The sequence below is a fragment of the Stenella coeruleoalba genome (genome assembly GCF_951394435.1).
Source record: "Stenella coeruleoalba genome assembly, chromosome: 9".
NCBI classification, from domain to species: Eukaryota; Metazoa; Chordata; class Mammalia; order Artiodactyla; family Delphinidae; genus Stenella; species Stenella coeruleoalba.
Window position 1 is genome coordinate 47540639 of NC_137155.1, and position 21729 is coordinate 47562367.

The 21729-nt window shown below is 36.2% G+C and overlaps 1 protein-coding gene across 1 annotated transcript in view; it reads left to right on the plus strand.

Moving 5' to 3' along the window:
- The window catches only part of SGCE (sarcoglycan epsilon), a 68660-nt gene that overhangs the window by 17037 nt on the left and 29894 nt on the right, over positions 1 to 21729 (plus strand). Inside the window, 4 exon segments of the mRNA XM_079931586.1 lie at positions 8754 to 8876; positions 10730 to 10887; positions 16087 to 16159; positions 20500 to 20698. Coding sequence (XP_079787712.1) covers positions 8754 to 8876; positions 10730 to 10887; positions 16087 to 16159; positions 20500 to 20698 — 553 coding nt within the window.

Consider the following 21729-nt stretch of genomic DNA (forward strand, 5'->3'; position numbering starts at 1 on the left):
CCCTATCTTAAATGTGTTCATTAGCAATATGTCAGCACCTTTGAAATAATGCATTTCATCAGGGAGAAAAAGACTTACTTAATAACCAAAAGATTAGTTGTTTTAAAAATATCAGTTATCAATATGAGCTTTCACTTAATATTTCTGGATTACTTGTCTTTATAATCCCTCTTAACCGTACCCTCCCCCCCCAACCCCACATACAATTTGGGCTATATGTGGTCATGAACAGAACATTAGCAGAACAGTAGCCTAGTCTCCATAACTTTGGGGTAACCAGAATATCTATTAAAAAAACAACAGTTTTAAAATATTTTGAAAAGAGCAGTAATTTTATGTGATAAAATGGCCTTACTGCCATATAAAACTTTCTAGGTATCTTGTAGGAGTGATTCCTGGCTTACCTCATTTTCTTCTTACATTTCTGAGTTGGGGGGTCACTGACTTTTTTCCAGCTAGCATCAAATTATTCCTCAGCTAGAATCTTCTACTCCCAGATCTGTTTCACAGTAGGACCAAGGCTCCCAGCATCTCTTCTACTCTGCTGTCTTTGAAACAAACCCACAAACACCTCTGCATTTTTAAGGAATTTTCATCTCTAATATAAAAGAAAAGAGTTTTATAACAGTAAACTCTCATGAAAAGTTCACAAAAAGTTGTTTTCAAAAGCACTAGACTCACCTGTTCTAGGATCTAAGCGCATCATCCCACAGTCCTTTCCCCACACCCTCCTTAGATATTCTCAAGGGATTTTCTCTGTTTCCTTCAAGGGAATCACCCCCGGCTACCTTATCTGGGCTGCTCCTTAATCAGGCTGAGGGCCTTCGGCTTCTTCGGCACATCCACTATTCCTGTTTTCTTTTTATTTTATTTTATTTATTTTTGGTTGCGTTGGGTCTTCGTTGCTGCGCACAGGCTCTCTCTAGTTGCGGCGAGCGGGGCTACTCTTCATTGCAGCGCAAGGGCTTCTCATTGTGTTGATGAGCCCGGGCTCTTGTCGCATGGGCTTCAGTAGCTGTGGCACGCGGCCTCAGTAGTTGTGGCTCGCGGGCTCTAGAGCGCAGGCTCAGTAGTTGTGGCCACGGGCTTAGTTGCTCCATGGCATGTGGTATCTTCCCGGACCAGGGCTCGAACCCGTGTCCCCTGCATTGGCAGGCAGATTCTTAACCACTGCACCACCAGGGAAGCCCCTTCCCGTTTTCTAATCTTACCAATTATGGCCCCAGGTGGCCCTCAGTATTGCCATCTGCAATTTACTTCTGTCATCTCCCAGGGATTTGGGACCTGCCGTGATTCCTGCTGCCTCACACGAGATCACTAAAGACGCTTCCTCTGGACTTCACACTATTTTGCACTAAATTGCAGTCTTTCCCTTTTCTTCAGTTTCTTCTTTTTAACGTTGATCCCTAGAATTTCTGTCCTCTTTAAGCATGTCCCTCCATTCCTATTTGATTTTGCATAAAGGTGCTCTCTAACCGGCTGTCAGGCTCAGCTATGGTGCTCTTCTTAGTGAAATGTATTCCAAGGCCTTTACCATAGCATTCTCTAGAATCTCCATCTCTTCCTTTTTCAAATTTCATGCTCCCTCTGGACCTCAAACTGATTTTCTCCTTGGAACCTGAGCCATAACTGTAGTTCTCAAAATCGAAATGATCAATACATCTTGAGGTAACCAGTTCAGATTATCGCATTCTCTTATTTCCTCAGTTTCTCTTGAACTCATTCTTTAGCTTCTACCTTCCTGGTCTCCTCCTCTAATTTAAATCCTATCATTATAGTTCTGCATTATTAAAATATCTTACAGAGAGAGTAATGAGTTTACTTTAGTGGGTTGTAATAATGTAATGGACAGCCACCAAATGTATTACCTCATGTTAGCAAATCAACAAAATACGTAACCACCCTGGGTTCAAGTCCTGGCTCTTCCTCTTCCTAGTCCTGTAAGCTTGAACCTGTCATTCAGCCTCTCTGGGTTCAGTTTTGTTAACTATAAAATGAAGGACTGAACTTGATTTTTTGCATGCAAACTCCGATTGATGTTATCTGTCAGGAATCCTGGATTGAGTAGAATGCTGAGGCCATATCCAAGCAGGAAGTAATGCAATGATTTGTCTCTTAGTAGAGAAAGTTATTTGGCATGCCCTGACAGGATGACATCTAAAGCCCCTTTCAACTGCAGTGTTCTATGAGACCAAGTTTATTGATTACCAATTAAAAATGGTTTGCAACCACTTTCCAGCCAACATTTAAGAAAAAAACAACAAAACAAAACAAACACATGATCATTCTATGGAAAAATCAGGATATTTAACTCTAGTGTAGAAAAATGGTTTTAGTAAGTGGCTTTGGTTGGGGGGAGGGGAATCTCACAAAGTAACCTTTCTGCTTCTTGTAGAAAAAGATCCAAGAAGTGGTTTCTTTTCTACCTCATGTAGAGAAAAGTGGTCTTATCTCTTAGAGGAGTGAAGTTTTAAAAGGCAATTTAATGCCTTCCGCATGATGAGCTCTACAGCCCAGGTGTGGACTATCTGTGACTGAAATAAAACAATAGCTGACCACTGCCCAATGAATGGCCTTCAGTACTTTGATGTTGAGTAAACTTAAGGGGTGAAGGGCAGACTGCCGAGAAAAGCTTTTGACTCTAAGCCAAGATTTATAAAGCTGGATTGATAAAACACAGGGTAAATTTTAAAGAGGAAAGAAAAAAACAAAACCAAAACAGGTTGTGTACCTGGCTGCATATTGATGCCTTTCAAACTATTTTTCTACAGACATTATCTGGTCTAGTAATTAAATTTCAATTAGACTATAGAAATAACACATTGAAAAATAAATTAGGAAGGAAACCATAAATATATCAAGCTCTGAAAACCCTGAAATGAGTTCTCTTGGTGCAGAGATATCAAATGGAATTCATCTCTTATAATCAATTCCCACTAATTGGTAGCAGCTTCTTGGAGTGCTGTGTATACAGGGGCTCTGAGTGTCATAAAGAGCTTTTAGCTATTAAAACTATAAAAGAGAAGTCAAGTCTTATTTTTTTTCTGTCCGTACTTAGTTTCTAATTATCAGAGATGATCATATAGTAAAATAAGTTTTCAGCAATTGTATTTTTTGTGTAACTTTCTTTTTAATAATACTCCAATTCTTTAGCAGAGACGTGGTGTCTCTTCTGTAAATAGGATTTTAAGGAATTGGGATACCTAGTTGCTTAGGCAAAAGTTTATTTTAAAAACTGTACCGGATAAGTGGCTATTCAGTATTATCTTTGTATTTTAAACATATTTAAAAGTCTTCTTCATCATTCTTATCCAAATTTTTTTCAAATAATACTTACTATTAAGGCAATACTATGAACAGTTGGAAAATATGCACTGTCTTATTTAACTAATTTGCACTCAGTTAAAGCACCCTTGTCATGTTTCCCAATGAGTAGCTTACGTCTTAAAACTCTCTGAACACGAGAGGCAAATTAACAAAATTGAAATGCTTTTGGAAATGGGCTTCAGTTTCTTATTAATAAATTACTTATTTTAGTGTGTTATGTTCTTAGGCTGATTTAGCTATTGCTAAGGTTATAGATCAGTTAATCAATAGATCTCTTCGTTTAAATTATGCAGTATATTTCCCACACATCAAATATGTAAGAAATTATTTTATACAGCACATTAAATCCCCTCCTTTTGATTTGGCAGTTTGTTTACGTAACATATGGGTTGAATTAAGACTTTCTGTGGTACACTTATTTATTTCTGAATGCATTTAATACATAGAGTTTATGTTGCCACCTCCTCAAGTAATGGCTGTCTCCCAATTATAGTAAGACTTTCAGAAGTATACTGTGTCAACTAAGAATCAGGAAATACGCCACAAAAGGGTCTCTGGGTAGCAAGAATAGATGCAGCAAACGCAGGCTCCTGTTTTTCACACCTGGCAGAGCCCTGCGTGCGTTAAGACAGTACAAATTGGTTCTTACTTTAACACGCAGTCCCACCTCACTTGGTAGCCTCGTTTCTAAACCTGCAGCGGATTAATAGCAGCAAATTAGAAGGGATAGAGGAGCTGTTACAGGAAACATATGGATAGCAATGAGAAGTGACGGCTGACAATGTGTCTACAGATGAGAAAACAGAAAATCTATAAAACACACAACCATAAAAAGCATTAGCAAACGGTGACCCGCTAGTGCTACTGGGATCGGTAAATGACAAGGCAACCAAACAGTCCATAAGGGCATGACTGTATTATAGAGGGAAGTGCAATAATTGATGTGCCAAATGATGATCTTATGCCATAATGAAGAAGGATCGACCGCTGAGTACTTTAGAAAACTCAGGTCTCTAAAATGTTTCCTTCGTTGGGGTTCCTGCTAAACTGAGATTTTACTGTATTCTCTCAAACTGCAAAAATTAGAAAATGATGATGTAAGTGGACCTTTTAAAGTGATTAATTTGTTGATAAAGCATCTATGAGAGAGAGATCACCTTGACGTGAATACTGACAATCCTTTATGACTTCAGAGGAGAGACTTTAAGACTTAAATCTAGCTGAGACTTGTAGGGTGTCACACTCAGTAGCCAGTTTATAGTCATGTCCTTGTTCTTGATGCAGAAAAAGGGCTGATAGGGGTTCTCCGGACTCTTTTGTAGAGAGTGGACTTTGTATGTGCCTGTGCACGTGCATATGCCATTAAAAAAATCATTGTGATAATTGTGAAGTGTTATATGCTCTAGATTCGTTAGCAATGCACCACCAAACCCTTTCAAAATTTGATGTTTACTAAACACATACAGATTTGCTTTTGTTTTTAAGTAATTGTAAATAAGCACACAAATGTGCACCCTCATATTTTCATCTCAGTGTTGCTCCCATAGGGAGAGAATTCCAAATGGACTATTAATAAAGGAAGACAGGATGCTATTTAGCTAGCATGAGGTCCCACTTTATTGCTACCGCCATCACCGTCTGTTACTTGGTTCTTGGCTCTCTGCTGTCCCATAAGATACATTTTCGAAAATGGTTTGTAGTTTCTATGCCTTATGATTAAAACATACAGGGAACAGTTTTATAGAAAGATTTTGGTAGCATGTTAACAAGGAATATTGGACCTGCATTTAGGGAGGGTGAAATATAACCCTGCCACTTGCCCACATATCCTTTTGCTCTTTTCAACTCAGATATGTACTTTTTCCTGTAAAAAATGCCGTTATTTATGACTACCCGTCTTCAGTTTTTAATCTTTGCAAATCTAGCTACCCTTGCGGTTTGAAGATGATGTTTTTGACCCCCCGTGGGTTGGACTTTTGGTTTAATTGTTTTGCCCATTAATGGTGATGGATTTGCACGGATTTAGCCACAGACTGGTTTCTAGTTTCATTTGTATCCAGTGGCATGTGTTTGCAGAGGTAATGGATTTGCAGCCCTAGACGATTGGAGAGCCATGCAATCCACAGAGCAGCCAGACCCTGTGACCTCAGCTTGATTAGCAAGGCACTGTATGCTTGTATATTTCAGAGACTCTTCAGAGATTTTTTTTCAGAGATGTGTATTTCAGAGATTCTTAAAGTGTTTCAATTTCACTTTCAAGACTTTCTTTTAGGGAAAACAATATGCGTCAAGCTTGCTGTTTGTGAGTACTACCTAGACATAGGTGAGTGCAACATGTGTTCACTGTTAAGTAACAGACTTTTTTGGTGTTAGTGCAAACCCTATCAGTATTGTTTATATCGCTCATGTTTAGAACAAGAGCCCATAAGTCTGAATTCTGTGTGTCACTTTGTTGCTTTTGAAAGGAAGCTAGGTGTAAATACTGCCCAAATAGCCTCTGTTGAAGAGCTGTTTGTTTTTGCAAGTAACAAATGGGAAGGGTAAGGTAAAGGGCACTTCTCTAAAATGTGCTGTGGGTGCCCATAATTTAAACTGATGCTACAGAAAGGAAGTATTATTTTCACAAACAAAACATAGTGGCATAGTCATTTTCCATTTCTAGATGATGAGTGTGTCATACATCTGTATCATGTTTTTCTCAAAGTGAATGGCATACTATACTTACAGTGAAGCGGGCTTTACTGCAGAGTTGCCAAGGTAACTGACCAGCAAGTATGCAGTTCAGCAGATTGCAGAAAGGCAGTTTTACACATGAATAAAGAAATGCGCATGTAATCTTAAAACCCAGGAGGGCCATGGTAGATTGTGGTTTGGCTCTGTAGATTGTAGAAATGTTGTTTGTTGTTGTTTTTTGTTTGTTTGTTTTGTTTTATGAAAGCAGAAAGTGAGATGTTCTACACTAGTCCTTGAAGTGAGGTAATAAATAGTGACAAGTACCCTTTTATGGTTCTATTTTAGGCCCTGCCATGGGCCATATAGAAAATAGGACCATTTCAATATTAATATGAACAACTTTTCTTTTTGATTTATAAGCTAGCTTTTACCACCTTATGTCAGCAAAAACTACGGGAGACTGTTAGTAGTTTATAATGTAAATGGAGGATGGTAACCCATAAACTGCTACACACATATGAGAATTAATTTAGGTTACAAAACTGAAAATGAAGTTAAGAATTATATATATTTAGAACATAAACATAAGAACTGTGTTTCCCTCTACAGTGCTTTGTATTAGAATGTATTCATCCATTTATAAAATTATTCACATATGCCAGACACCTTCTAGGTGCCGAGAAAATAACAAAGGTAAATAAAGTTCAGTGCTGGACTTCAAGGTGTTTTTAATCTCTAAAAAGAATAAATTGGATAAGCTCCAAAGAGATTCCTTTGAATTATGCAAAACATTCCTGTGCTGTGGATGTAGGATTGTGATCTAGAATTTAAACACCTTTCTGTATAGAATGAAATAACTTCTCACCAGGAGTTCACAGCTCTCCATAATTTGACTCACCTTCCCAGTTTTCCTCCCCCCTACCAGGATCTAGCGTTACTGGCTTAATTCCATTTCTTGAAAGGGCCCTGCAGTATCCCACTTTTGTATCTTGTACATTTCAAAGCTGAAATTGCCCATCTCTGAGTTTCAGAATCTTGCTAGCACTTTAAAAGCCATATTGAATTCTACTTCTTATATAAACCTTTCCCAGGTCTTTCCAGCTTCCATTGCTCTTCACCATCTTTCCAGGTCTTGCCAGAGCAGTTTGTCTCTCTGGGGTCATACCTAGTTAGGGGAGTGTTGGTCTCCCAAACCAGATGGTGAGCTCATGAAAGGCAGGGACTGGGTCTCCTTCATCTTCACATTCTCCACAGCACCAAGCATTCAGCGGATGCCATGGAATCCAGCTGGTGAAAAATCTCTAATTCTCATCCTTACTATTTTTCTGTGATTCACTTATTCTTGTTTTTTTGGAACGGGACCATTTTCACAGGTGAGTAAATTGCTCTTGGGTAGAGAATGGGTATTCTAAATGCCATGGGAATGCTTACCAGTGCTAGTACAAAACAAGTCAGGAAAGAACGAGCCTCCCTATTACCTAATTTAAACCTAACTTGCCGCTTCCTTCCTTCTGTTACCGCAGCCTTTGAAGTTGTGTTTTTAGTAGTAAAGCTATGGATACATGAAGCTACAAGCCAAATATTTTAGTTCAGTTCCCCATTTTTGGCAGCCATCCACAGAACTGTAGGGGCAAGTTTTCACAGATAAAGAAACATTTTTGTGGGAGTTCCTATTTTTATGCTGAAAAATTCACTGTCAGTGATTTTGCCATCCAAGGGCTTTTAGTTAGTTGTGAGCCCGGGAGTGAGCAGCCTTGAGTTCTTAAGGTTAATTACTACATTTACAAATCCATCAGTGACTAAGAGAAAGAACTTGCCTGATAGGGTTTATCTGTTTAAAAATTGCAGCCAGTAGCCAAACAGGAAGATAGAAAATCAAAAGATTGTAGAGGTGACAAGGGTAATGGCAGTATTGTGTTGGTGGAGACGATGATATCAGAGGAAAAAAACGATAAGTTGAAACTAATCAAACCAATTTGGTCATTTTAATGTACTCACATCATGTATCTTAAGTAACCAGTAAATCATGAAATCTGCCCCATTTCACTTAAAGAAATGATTTGCACTGAATTTTGTGATGTAATTGTTATTGCTTATTTAGGAGGTAGCATAATAGACTAGATTGTATGTGTGAATTATTAAATGTCGAGATCAGGTAAAGTGGAATAAATCATTTCCAGGAAAGATGGGGGAATAATACTCAAAGAAAGAGTATCCAATGCATTTTTATAAGTATCAATGTATATGAAAGTCATCTTACATATATCAATGGTATTATGTAGTCCGATATGCTCTGTCTGGCAGACAGTTAATATGGTGGAGATTGTTACCATTTAAAAAAAATGACTCTTTATACTTTGCTTTGAAAAAAGGAAAAAGAAAAAATATACTGTAGCAATTATATAGCTGATCAGTTCTCATGATGTATTTTGTTGGTAATAATCTCCATAAAAATTACAAAAGAGATTTCATGGATGTCTTTATTATTTAATAATAATTTAAAATATTAAATATGCCTAATTCTGCTTACATAATATTTGAAAAGTCTATAAACACAGCAAGTTGAGAGTTGTTCCATGCTTTGTCCTAAAACCACTCCCCTTTAAAACAAACTTCTTAACAATCTTGCATGTTGCTTCAGTTTTCTCAGAAATTTCTACATAGTGAAACCCTTCTTTACAGTGTAAGTGAATTTTCAAAAGCAGAGCTCATTATTTGTCTTTCTGTCTCTTATCTTCCCTCTTTGTTTTCAGTGTACACTATTTTCTCCAAGGTGCACTCTGATCGGAATGTCTACCCATCTGCAGGTGTCCTCTTTGTACATGTTTTGGAAAGAGAGTATTTTAAGGGGGAATTTCCACCTTACCCAAAACCTGGTATGTTCTGGCGGGAAAAAAAGTGGTTAATTTACTAAATTTTTCTTTTTGTTCAATGTGCAGAGTCTAGATGATATATGATCAAATATTACTGACATTACTTGACATGGTCTGGATATGTGATAAATTGATTGTTATAGAATATTTCCCATTTTAAGATTAAAAATTTAATTACCGAAGGAAATAACTCATTTTTGAAATTTAAAGAAAGCGTATTTCTGATTTCCTAGTCTTGAGTTTTGTGCTTCTGACAAATGATCTACCTATATTCTCAGAGAAATAATTATAGATGTACAATTACAATTTTACACATTAAGACTTAAGAATCTTACAGAGTACATTGATTTTTGGAAAACTATACATATGTTGTAGAAGAGATTGAAATACGGTATTAAGAAAGAGTTCTCAAAAAAACTTTTACAATATGAGATAATTTTATATAACTTCATAATCATATAATGGAGATTAATTTTTCTTCAAAGCAATACCAGTTACGAAGTCCTATTTAATTTACTATCGGTTTAAATTATGTTATGTTGGATTGTCACAAATGCCATCAAATTAACGAAGATACAGAAAGAATAGCAAGAGAAAATACATTGTTATTATGACTCTTACTTAAGTAACAAATAAAAATGAATTTCTGAAAATTCCAGCATTAGAATTAATATAAATATTATTTTTGTGGATTATATGATGAATAGCATACCTGAAAACACTCGTAAAATATAGTTAAGCATGTTCTCACCAGCATTCAAGAAACAAGGCAGTCTTTTCATCAATTACTTAAAAAAATGTGTTCTCATGAGGGGCATGCTCTTTTTGCAAAACTATATAGCTAAACCTTGTGAACAGCAGCTTCAACACTGGAGAAGAAAATGTAGTTAAGAGCATATTTCTGGAGTCAGCCAAGATTAAATTCTAGTTTCAGGGGCTTCCCTGGTGGCGCAGTGGTTGAGAGTCCGCCTGCCGATGCAGGGGACACGGGTTCGTGTCCCGGTCCGGGAAGATCCCACATGCCGCGGAGCGGCTAGGCCCGTGAGCCATGGCCGCTGAGCCTGCGCGTCCGGACCCTGTGCTCCGCAACGGGAGAGGCCACAACAGTGAGAGGCCCGCGTACTGCAAGGAAAAAAAAAAAAAATTCTAGTTTCACCACTTAATATGACCATGAAGAATTAACATGGAAAATTACGTATTTCGTCAATAAATTAGGGCTAATAAGAGTACTACTTTCATTGGTATGTTTGAAAATCAGATGAAATAGTGCCTGTAGAGGCCAGGCACATGCTAATAAAATGACACCATTATTATTTATTATTAATAAATGTCATGTTACTGCAGTTCTTTTGGACTTGGATTTGGATTTTTTCAACTCATCCTCCATTGTTTTTAAATTACATTATTTTTGTTTTGATGACACTTTTATAATTTTGAGATATCCCTTAAGATGAGTTTGATAGTGCTCAGAGTTTCATGAAAGGAAGGTTTCTCAGAAGAATGAATACATCAACATGATTAGGGGATTTTCCTGAAAGATAGTTGTCTCATTGGTAGAACTTTTCCACTGCTATGTGACCTCCTCCCCTCAAAAAAGAAAAGGAAATTTACCCCCAAATTGTGTGAATATGCTTTCTTTGTTGAATCAGATTTCTAGACTAACTAAACAACCAAAAGGATATTTTTCTTACATGAGGCCCTAATCTAAATTCCCAGATGGATTTTATTTTGGTGTGTATTTAATTTGCTACAAATGTTAAGAAAAAAAATTTTAGACAGACATATTTTTATTGAAACAATCAAAGCAACATGTGAAAATAACTGTCTTATATCTTACTTCTGTGTTTCTTACCTAGGCGAGATTAGTAATGATCCCATAACATTTAACACAAATTTAATGGGTTACCCAGACCGGCCTGGATGGCTTCGGTATATCCAAAGGACACCATATAGTGATGGAGTCCTATATGGGTCTCCAACGGCTGAAAATGTGGGGAAACCAACAGTCATTGAGGTAATTTACTTAGAAAGAGCAAAATTATATTCTTGATTTTTTTGTAATTTGAGTTTCAAATGTTGTGATTAAAATTACATGGCAGTGGTTTTCAGTATTTTATGCATGAAAACACACTAGATAACATTTGCAAATGTACCATTCCTTTCTGTTCATCTACAGAGTTTTTTGTTTCAGCTTTTATGTAAAAAAGCGTCATCTAAAATTAGTGAAAAAATTAAAAGGTATTTAAAAGAAATAAATTACTGTGAATTCTATTTAATAAAATGAACAAAAACTTAAAACACTTATTTTCTCCAAATTTTAATTTCAGATTTCATGTTCATTCAGTCATTAAGGAGACGTCTTTTGAGCCCCTACCATGTGCTGAACATTATGATAGGTGTCGGTGGTAGAAAGATGAATAGTAGCTGTGCTCTGCCATGTCTTACAGTTCAGGGGTTGAAGCACTGAATGGAAACCCAAACTTAGCCAGCACTGACATAACTGTTATAATAAGAAGGGGCTGTTTGATGCAGGGTTATAAGAGGGTAGACAGAAATTCACTAAGTAGAAGGAAGGCTATTTTAGGCAGAAGATGCAGCACATCAAAATCTTGGAAGCATAAACATAACCACATAGTCTTAGAGAACTACAAGTGTGGCTAGAGGACAGGATGCACTCCAGAGGGCAAATGATGGGAATGCAGGTGTTGATGTTGGTAGGAGCAGATCTTTGAGGGCTCTGTAAGCCATGCGGATATGTTTGACCTTTACTTTGGGAGTGATGATGGTGCTATAATTAATCAGATTTTTACCAGTACCTAATATCATACCTGGAAGATATTAGAAATTGAAACAAAAACAGTGATGACATCAAACCTTTAATGGGAATTAATTTTTTTTTAATGAATGGATGTAAAAGCTAAAGGTGTTTCACTCTTTACTATACCTAACAAAATCAGAATTATAATGGCCATTAACGGCAGGAGAGGCCTACTATAGTTTTATGCCTAGATGCCTCTAGGATCTTAAACTGGAATTTAACTCTTCAATTCCATAAAAGCTTACTGGTAGTGACCAGGGCACCAGCATAGGAACTGCTAGTGGAATTGCCAGGAGTTTGCATAAGTCCTGCGTGGCATGTTTTCTACCACCAAAAATTTGTAGAATTTCTGTAGATTCTCAGGAGATTACATGCTTTGAGTTGTTCTCCGAAGTTTTAATCAGCCGTGAACTCTGGATATGAACTTCCATGCTGGCTGAGAGAAGGTGTTTCTTCATTTGAACTGAAGTTTGTATTAACATGACATTTCAGTGATTTCTATCTATAAATCTGCTTTCTTAAGGCAATGTTGATATAAGATAGAAATATATGTAGATATAAGAAAAAGTTATTTGGAGTTATTGTCAAAATAATTTTTAAAATATTCAGTAAAGTTATAATAGAAATATATAAATGTAAGTCACCACCTTGCTAGATTAAAAAAGCAAAACACAATCACCTTGAAGATTCAGAGAAAGCATGTAATAAAATTCAACACCTATTCTTGATAAGAAAAAAATAACTCTTAGCAAACTAGGAATATAAGTGAACTTCCTTAACCTAATAGGTTATTTATCAAAAATAATAGCAAACATCATTTTTTAATGGGAAAACACTAGAGGACTGCCATTTAAATTCAGGAACAAAACAAGAATGACCCCCTGTATCACATCTATTACAGAATATATTAGAAGTCCTATCCAGTGCAGTAAAGAAAGAAAAAGAAATTTATAACTATTCGAAAGGAAGAAATGGAATAGTCAATGATATAAAGAGTCTATAGGCTATTAAAATCTTCAGAAAGCCTAGCAGTAAGCTATGGGATCAATATTAAAAATTTAGTTATATTTATTCATTAAATACAAGTACTGAGAAAAATACATGTTTTTAAAAGATACCATTTTTTTAGTAGCAACAAAATTATAATGTACTTGGAATAAATCTAACAGAAGGTATGCAAGTTCTGTATGGGAAGAATTATAAAGCTTTGTTGATATTAAAGAATGCCTATATAAATGAAAAGATAGTTCATTCAGGGATAGGAGGACTGAAAATCATGAAAGCATCACTTTCCCCCTAATTGATCTATAGATTCAATGCAGTTCCAATAAAAAAATCTCAGTAGGTTATTTCATGGAAGTTGGCAACTAATTCTAAAATTTATAAAGAAGATAATAAAGCAAAATCAAGACATGCTTAAAGAAGAATAAAAAGGGGAAAGATTTCTTTCCTTTCCAGATAGCAAGATTTATTGTAAATATGTAGTAATCAATCATAAGTTTGTATTGATACAGGGATAGACAAATTAACCAATGAATAAAATAGGGAGCCCAGAGACAGATCCATCTACATAAAGAACAATGATATATGTCTAAAGAGATGGTACCAGAGATCACAGATTAGGGAAAAGGAGGTCAATTTATTGACTGGTGCTCAGCATATGGCGAACATAAAATTAGATTCTTACTTCACAGGAAATACAAAACTCATGTCTAGGTAGATTAAGGATTTAGCAAAAATTTAAACTATTATATAAAAGTGTAGAGGAGTATCTTTCTGAGTTTGGGGGAGGGAAAGATAAATAACACCTAAATTTTTTTATTTAAGAGAAAAGATTGATAAATTTTACCATATTAAACTTGTGAACTTCTGTTCATCAAAAGAAAACATTAAAGAAAAGACAACCCACAAGCTGGAAGATGATATTTTAAATATATCTAGCCGACTAATGATAAGTGTGTCAAATATAAAAAAGGACTCCTACAATTTCAATAAGAAAAAGACATGAACAGACATTTCACCAAAGAGGAGACATCAATGCCATTTAAGTAAAGAAACTTACTCTCCTCAGTAAGGAGGAATATTCAATTTAGAACCTCAGTGAGAATTTTATCCTCAGTTAAGGTCATTGCAGTGGATATGGGCTGGAAAACGGAATATTTCACATAGCTGAGTATCACTGTACCCTATGATCTAGCAGTCCCACTTCCAGATATGCACTTAAACAATTGCAGGGAATTCCCTTACGGTCCAGTGGTTAAGACTTGGTGCTTTCACTGCTGTGGCCTGGGTTCAGTCCCTGGTCGGGGAACTAGCATCCTGCAAGCCACGCAGCATGGCCAAAAAAAAAGAAAAAGAAGAAAAAGAAACACTTGCAAATGTCCACCCAAAGGCATGCACAGTCATGATCACTGAGCAATGTGTGTATAGGAAAACACTGGAAACCCACAAACCAGTTGAGATCCAGAAGTCCAGCAGCAAGAGAATAGATAAATTGTGGGGTATTCGCACAGTGAACATTTATAGCAGCAATGAACTTAAGCTTGCCTGGCAACATGAACGAATGTTTTTAACGTAATGTTGAAAAAAAACCGAACAAACCCCAGAAGACTGCATACAGTTTACTATTTTTATAGGCGCTCAAAACCCAGAAAAATGGACAATATGTTTTAAGCATACATGCATGGATAATAAAACTATATTTAAAATGGATGGGATGATAAACACAAAATCCAAAATGTTTACTTCACATCATCATGATAAGTAGAATTCGACTGAGAATATTACAGTATTTAAATATCTCATTAGAAGTCATAGAAGAATTGCATTCTGTTACAGCTGTTAAAATTAAGCATTAAATATAAATTCAGGTAATAAAATTCTTCCTCCGGATTCATGAAAGGTTCTTCACTCTCTTGTGTAGCCTCTGATTTAAAAACACTTATTAGAATTTATGAAATTTACAATAATGAAATTTGTGATAATTATGGGTAGGCTAGCCAGAAAAATATTGCCATTAATCTGAAAATGTTTAATCTTTTTTTCTAGCATTAGCTTTGAGATATTATAACAAATAGTATCTAGTATTTTCTTTCCACTGAGAATATTATTAAATTTTTTGCAGGGTAAACTTTTAAAATCATGAGGATTCCCAAATGTTTTTGCATTTCTTCATTTGCTTGTGAACAATAATGCCTCGTTAATTTTAATGACTAGTCTTAATTTTAGTGTTCAGTGTGAACCTAATTGACCATGTGTCCCAATAGAGAGCAGCAAAGAAATCATTAAATCCAAAAGAAATTTGACAAATTGTGGAGAGATAAGTGCTTTTATCTTTGTGGAATAAGACACGTTTCAGAATATGTATTTTGAAATATTGTTAAAGGTTTGGAATTTTTTATTCCAAACTTCTGATTTTCACTGTTCTCTCAAATAATATTTCTGATGAGTGTAATGTATTTTATTTAAAGCTCATATGTGATGCTATTAAAATCTTTGATACTTGTTTTTAAATATGCACGATATTTCTTTTCAGTTTGCGTCAGTTTTGTCTTTTTTGTCTCAGTGTCAACTACAGCTGCAGTTACTGCCAGAAGGCTAGTGCTGGGATGCTAAGACTTTTACACAATCATTTGGGGTTTTTTTGAGGTACTGCAGGCCTGTCTGAGTGATTTAATGTCTGTTATAAAGTTAATTATTCCTTGATTTTTGAAGCCGTATCCTGTTGTTGGCCTTTGCTTTGTTTGTTGTTTGCAGTGGCTGTTTCTGAATTGACTTTGATGTAAGTTCATTGGCTCTGCAAACATTTACTAATATTTGACTCTGTGAAGGGATTGATTTGTGGTTTTGAGCATTTGCCATCATCTTCTTAGACTGTGATCCTTACTGCTCTACTCCCATTGTGAGATGTGATTTCCAAAGGGTTCGTGACATTTCTTGACTGGTTGGTGTGCAGTTTAGTACTGAATGCAAACAACACAGAGATGTGCTTGTTTTAAAGTGTACTTTCTGGTATGATCCTTAAGCTCCATTTAAAAGTACACCAATATATTGTTTTGGCTTTTTTGAAATTTTAGAACAGCTCTGGTAAGTAATTCGTAATGGTTAATCCATTTACTAATGATGCATCTGCATTGCTACTGGTACTTAACAGTCTTCTATAAAAGGGTTTTTCTGATTTTAACTTGTTTTAGCATGTTAAATATACCTAATTATCTATTTTCCCACAATATTGCTAAAAGCTCTGGATTCTTGTCCAGAGAAGGAATATTTTGTAAGTATATAAACAAATAATGAAAATGGAAAGGACGACAATTTGTTTTCATTTTGTCCTTAATGAATTTCGTTTTCCGAATAACATTTTACTTCTTTAATACGACTTTCTTTTTCTAATAGATAACCGCCTACAATAGGCGTACCTTTGAGACTGCAAGGCATAATTTGATAATTAATATAATGTCAGCGGAAGGTAGGTATGGAAAAATATGTTGCTGATTGTTTCCTTATTTGCAAGAAGTATTTCATTATATTTTATATGTATGTAAAACATAGTTAAGGATTTTAAAGGACCACATACCTACTATAACTAATGAAATAGTAAAATGTAGAAAACTAAGCAATATTTAATTCATTATAAAATATCATGATGTGTTTTGGTGTTGAAAACCTCAGGGTAGGGAACCAAATGTAGAGGCCACTTATTTTCTCCAGGCCTTGGTTAAATCATCTGTAAAGTGAGACTAAGAATACTATTTCTCTCATAAGTCTGAGGTAAGGATGCCATCATTTAAGTCTCAAAATGTGCTTGACATAGGGCTGATCGTAGAATGCATGATTGGTATTATTTTACTTTCAAACCTATCATCGGTGGTAGTTTGGTTGTATATGATGATAAAGAGTTGTTGATGGACAGAAATAAACCATAATTTGGGTCACAGTCTCCTTTCTAAATAGCTAATCATGCATCTGTAATTGCTGGAGTCCAACAACAATTTATTGTTACACATGCTCGAATTGTAAGTGATGCCTAAGGATTTAGAAGGTTAGGGACACAGGAGAGATTCCAAGAATTACACTCTCAAATATTCTGATCCTGTTTTGGCATTCAATGGGAAAAATACATACCACTAAACACTTTGTGGTTAAAGTTTATGAATCATGGGATACTATACCAGATATCATTTATGAGGGTGACAGGAGAAGAACTGATATAGCATTTTTCCCCCCAAAACAGTAAAACAGTTGTGCATCCTGGATAGGAAAATTCTTACTTCTATTTACTAGTATGATTGAAAACAAATAAGCAAACACAACACATTTTATCAGAGCCTACTAATTTGGAATTCATAATAATTCAGTAAAGGCTGAGTTAAAAATTACCTTTACAGTATATGAAAGAAAGCAATTTCGATAGAATTGATAATGCAGTACATAATTGGGGAGAAGATTGCTGGAGGTTTTTGAAACCCTTAGCATGAGTTTTTTTCCCAGGCATTTTAGCTGTAATAATTGCAGACAACAAATGTGCTAGTTTAAAATTTAAAATGACCTTCATATATGAAAAGAAAGTCCAAGTACCAGTTCCTTTGGCCTGGACAGAAGACTCTTTACCCACTTTTCTACTTCCCAAGGGCTTTTGGAAGGTATTCATGTTTGGATCAAGGAGATTTTTCTTCTTGACTCCAATTGTAATTGGATACTTGCATCCAGTCCAAGCTGTCCTTGTAGAATTTGGAATACCTTTAATGAGCAGAATGGTTGCGAAGTTCCCTTTCTCCTTGGGAATCCATCAGTTTAGTTATATACTTCCATTGCAGTGGGCTTGGACCACTAACCTCACTATTATGCTCTCAGAGGGACTCAGAACCCTTTGTCAGGTATGGGAGCCCCTACAAACTGAAAGATAGCCTGGTCTACAGTTTTGAATCTCCTCCTTCTCAAGTCTGGTCTCAGTCCTGTCAATACAGAGTACACAGGCATCTGTCAATACAGAGTACATGGGTCCACACACATGTACTCAATACATAGTACACATGTGGGGACCCATGTTCAAGCAGATACTAATGTAAGACTGTTAGATGACTGAAGGATTGAAAGTTGGCATTAGGGGCTACTTATTTAAATCAGGGTTGAGGGAGCACGAGTACGTGGGTTTTGAAAGCCTCCTTTTACATAAGGGTCAGTGGCCCAAACTCTGAAAATCAGTGCACCAAATGGCAGGCATTTTTCCTTGCTTGTCTCGATGGAATGCATGTGGACACTAGGACGTACATCTTTGAGCATGGCCTGTACACATGCCGTTTCTCCCGGATAAGGTTAGGAAAGAAGTAACAAGGGTTGAATATCCGGATAACCATGCCCGGTGCAACTCCCTGCCCAGCAGTCTCCTGCTCTGGGAGACCTAATGGGAAATTAGTCATGTAGAATCGTACAGCATGGAGCTCAAGGAGAGTACATAGAGTGATTCTCTAAATTGGGTTTAGTGCCTCAGAGGCCTGCCACCAATCTGTTGGCTACTGTTCCCTTGGCCTCCGTGATATCCAAATATAGCAGGCACGGGATTTCCCCAAAGTTAGAAAGCTACTGTGACTCATCTCTGGGAGGCCTGGCAGCAGCACTTGGCCGGGTAGACGGCAGGCAGCTGCACAGCCTGGAGCCTCGGAGGGCGTGGCGGCCGCAAGTCTCAGAAAGGAGCCACGGAGGGTCACACGGATTAGGGAAAGCCAAGTAACAGTTCTCCAAGGAGTAGCACTGATAATAAGGAAAAAGTTTTGCACGCTTTTTTAGAAAAATTTCACTGAATGAAATTAATAGATGATAGACTTCTAGCATACCCCTTGGTATTATTTATAAATATTATTTATTGCCAAGAAACTGTTCTTCATGACATTTTTCTGCATGACTGTTTCTCAGTATGGGGAAAAATGTAGCATGATTAAGCTCCTGTTTATCTGTATAAAACAGGAAACGTATCAGTATAAAACAGGAAACTTATCTACATAAAAGAATAAACAAAGCATATTTTAGAAGATTGCAGATGGGCTATACATCAAACAAATCTAACAAAATCATAAGCAGAATAAATTACAGGGTAGGGGATGAGTACAGAGCCTTCTGTGATTAGGGCTTTGAAAGACTTAGTCTTTAGGGAGAGACACCACACTCCAGAAAACTCTCCTGAAAACTCGAAAGCCAGAATATCTCCTTGATTTCATCTCTGGCATCAAATGTCCTTTAATATTAAAGAGGCTTGATAATAAATGAAGTCATCAAGGTTTCAGTTATTTGTCGTATAATTTTAGTTTTTTGTTTATTAAATAAGAATGGAATAGTACATGAGATAAAAATAGTATAAGAAATAAGAACATATAGTACATGAGTTTTAATGAAACAAGTCAGAGGATATACATAATATAATTATTGTTGGGGACTTTAAATCCGTGTATAGTCCAGACGTATTTTTTTTCCTTTTAAGTAAAGTGCAGAATCCAAGTAATTAACTTGTGCATATTATTGTAAGAATTGCTGAAGTTTACCATTTTCTCAGTTCTTACTCTATATTGGGAGCTCCATTGGGCACTTTATATATACAGTCTCTTTTAGCTTAGATGAAAATCATATGAGGTAAATTCAAATGATCGAAAGATCAGCTTCCCTTTCTGAACCTATGGAGAAAAATACAAGTACCTGCTTACCTTCTGCTTGTGAGTGTTAAATACGGTAATTCACCTCTTTCCCTTAGCTTGGCCTGCCTCGTAGTAAGTATTAAAAAAAAAGTAGCCTTTATTCTTACAGAAATATTACTAAACAAAAAGAAAGCTATCCTTTCTTTGTCTTAACAGAACAACCAGAACACAGGAAATGATAGTTTGTAATTGAAGAGTAACATTTGAGAAGCTGAAATAAATTATATTTATTTAAAGTTTCTTGTATTGAGAGTCTGAATGGGACATTGGGTTGGTTTAAAATATTCATTTTGGCATCTTTAGAGGGAAATTACTGATGAGACATTGGGGAGGGAAAAAGCGAACTCAATCTCTAACAATGTGAGGTGTGGAATTTCATGAGAAATTTAAAATATTATTTCTCTAGAATATTTAATTATGGAGTGATCCAAAAAATGAAATAGCTGTGATTTCAAAGTTCTTGTTGAAAATACAGTCAATATTTATTTTAGTAAAATGTGATGTTTTAGCATGCTCTAAAAAGATCAGTAACACTGCAAATTAAAAATATGGTTTTCCATGTCATATATAAGCAACCCACAAGCAAGTATAGATATTTTGCCATGTCTTCTCTATTTAGAAAGGATGGTGCTGTGTTCAGCCTCCTCCTTTGTTCAAATGGGAAATAGCACTACCTAGGATTGTAACGATTAAATTAAACAATGTATTTGAAGATCTGTCAGCTTGAGAACACTACAAGTACAAAATACTTTTCTAAGTTCTGGAAATGCTCCTTCTACCTGAGTACATTGACAGGACAAGGAGGCCAGCAGGTCGCTGGCAAGTTAGCGACAGATTTGAGATTTGACATTTTTTTCTTGTCCCTTTTATTTTTTTTCTCTAATTGTGAATTGTCCTGCTGTTCCTTAGATTTGACTGCATTGTAGATAAAGTTCTGGGTCTAATGTACGTCGTGTTTTTAGATATATCCTCTGTTATATAGAAAGCCTTTAAAGTCAGTAATAATATCGTTCCCGGAAGCCAGGATTGTGACAGAAATCAACAAATCTCAAATGGTTCTTTTGTTTCCCTTTCAAAAGACTACTTCATTAAAGATGTGCATACCCTTTTTCACCAAAATTAGACTTCCCGTTACCGTATCAAGCAGAATTCTTCATTAAAAATATGAACGTAGAAGAAATGTTGGCCAGCGAGGTTCTCGGAGACTTTCTTGGGGCCGTGAAAAATGTGTGGCAGCCAGAGCGTCTGAACGCCATAAACATCACGTCAGCTCTAGACAGGGGCGGCAGGGTTCCGCTTCCCATCAATGACATGAAGGAGGGGTAAGCAGACTTACCTTAAGTATGGATTTTTAAATATGGTGATCTTATCAAACTTATTATAGATGGAAGATGGCCTATTGCATTTTTCTTTTTAATAAGAAATAGTTATTGTAAAGATATGAAAAAACTAGCAATTTTCTGTATTGACAAAGAGATTTTATATCTGATGTTCCAGGTCCTGTGAAATCTAATCATAGATCAGGATCCACATCATAAATTACAGCACTAAATCTTTTGTACCTTCCATAGAGAAGCTGTTTATTTAGGGTCCTGAATTTCAAAGGAAGTTGATGCCCCAGTTATCAGCTGCAAAAGGATGTACAGACTGCTGTAACTTTATTCTAGGAAACTATTTCTTCGCCTTTAACATTCTTTCCACCATGTGGTGGTGATTGATGGCTGGGGTGGATTTGAAACCCTAAAGCCTGGCCTTGTCACTCACAAGCTGGGTGACACTGGGCAAACTGCTGCACTCCTCTGGGCTTCAACTTCCTCATCTGCTCCAATGGGGACTATACTCTCTCCCTCAGGGTTGTTGTAATGATTCAACGAGACAATGCATTTGAAAGGGACTTGTCTATTCTCAAGCCTTACAGATTCAGAGTATGACTTACATTCTTGTAGAGGTTATGAAACACTCCTCATGCCTGGGTACGTTGACAGATCGAATCTCAATGTCAAATGAAATTTTGCTGTTTAATTTCTGTTCCGTAAGTTGAGGCAGATCTGCCTTTTTAAAAACCAATCCTATAAATATGCGAGATATGGAATAAATCACATTTTATGTAGCATGTCCTTTTCCAACTCCTCCTTTATCCATATTCTTGGTAACATTTATACAGATGATATCTGGAATTAACTGGAATATCTGGGTTAATAAGAATCAAATTTAAGGGAAACTTTAAAGGAGAACTTTGTTGGAGATAAGGGAAAAGATCACAAATAGACATAGATGAGGTATGAGCGAGTAGTCCGAAGGGGGATAAAGGATAAGCAATGAGCTGCAAAGTCCAAGTTACAAATTTCAGAAT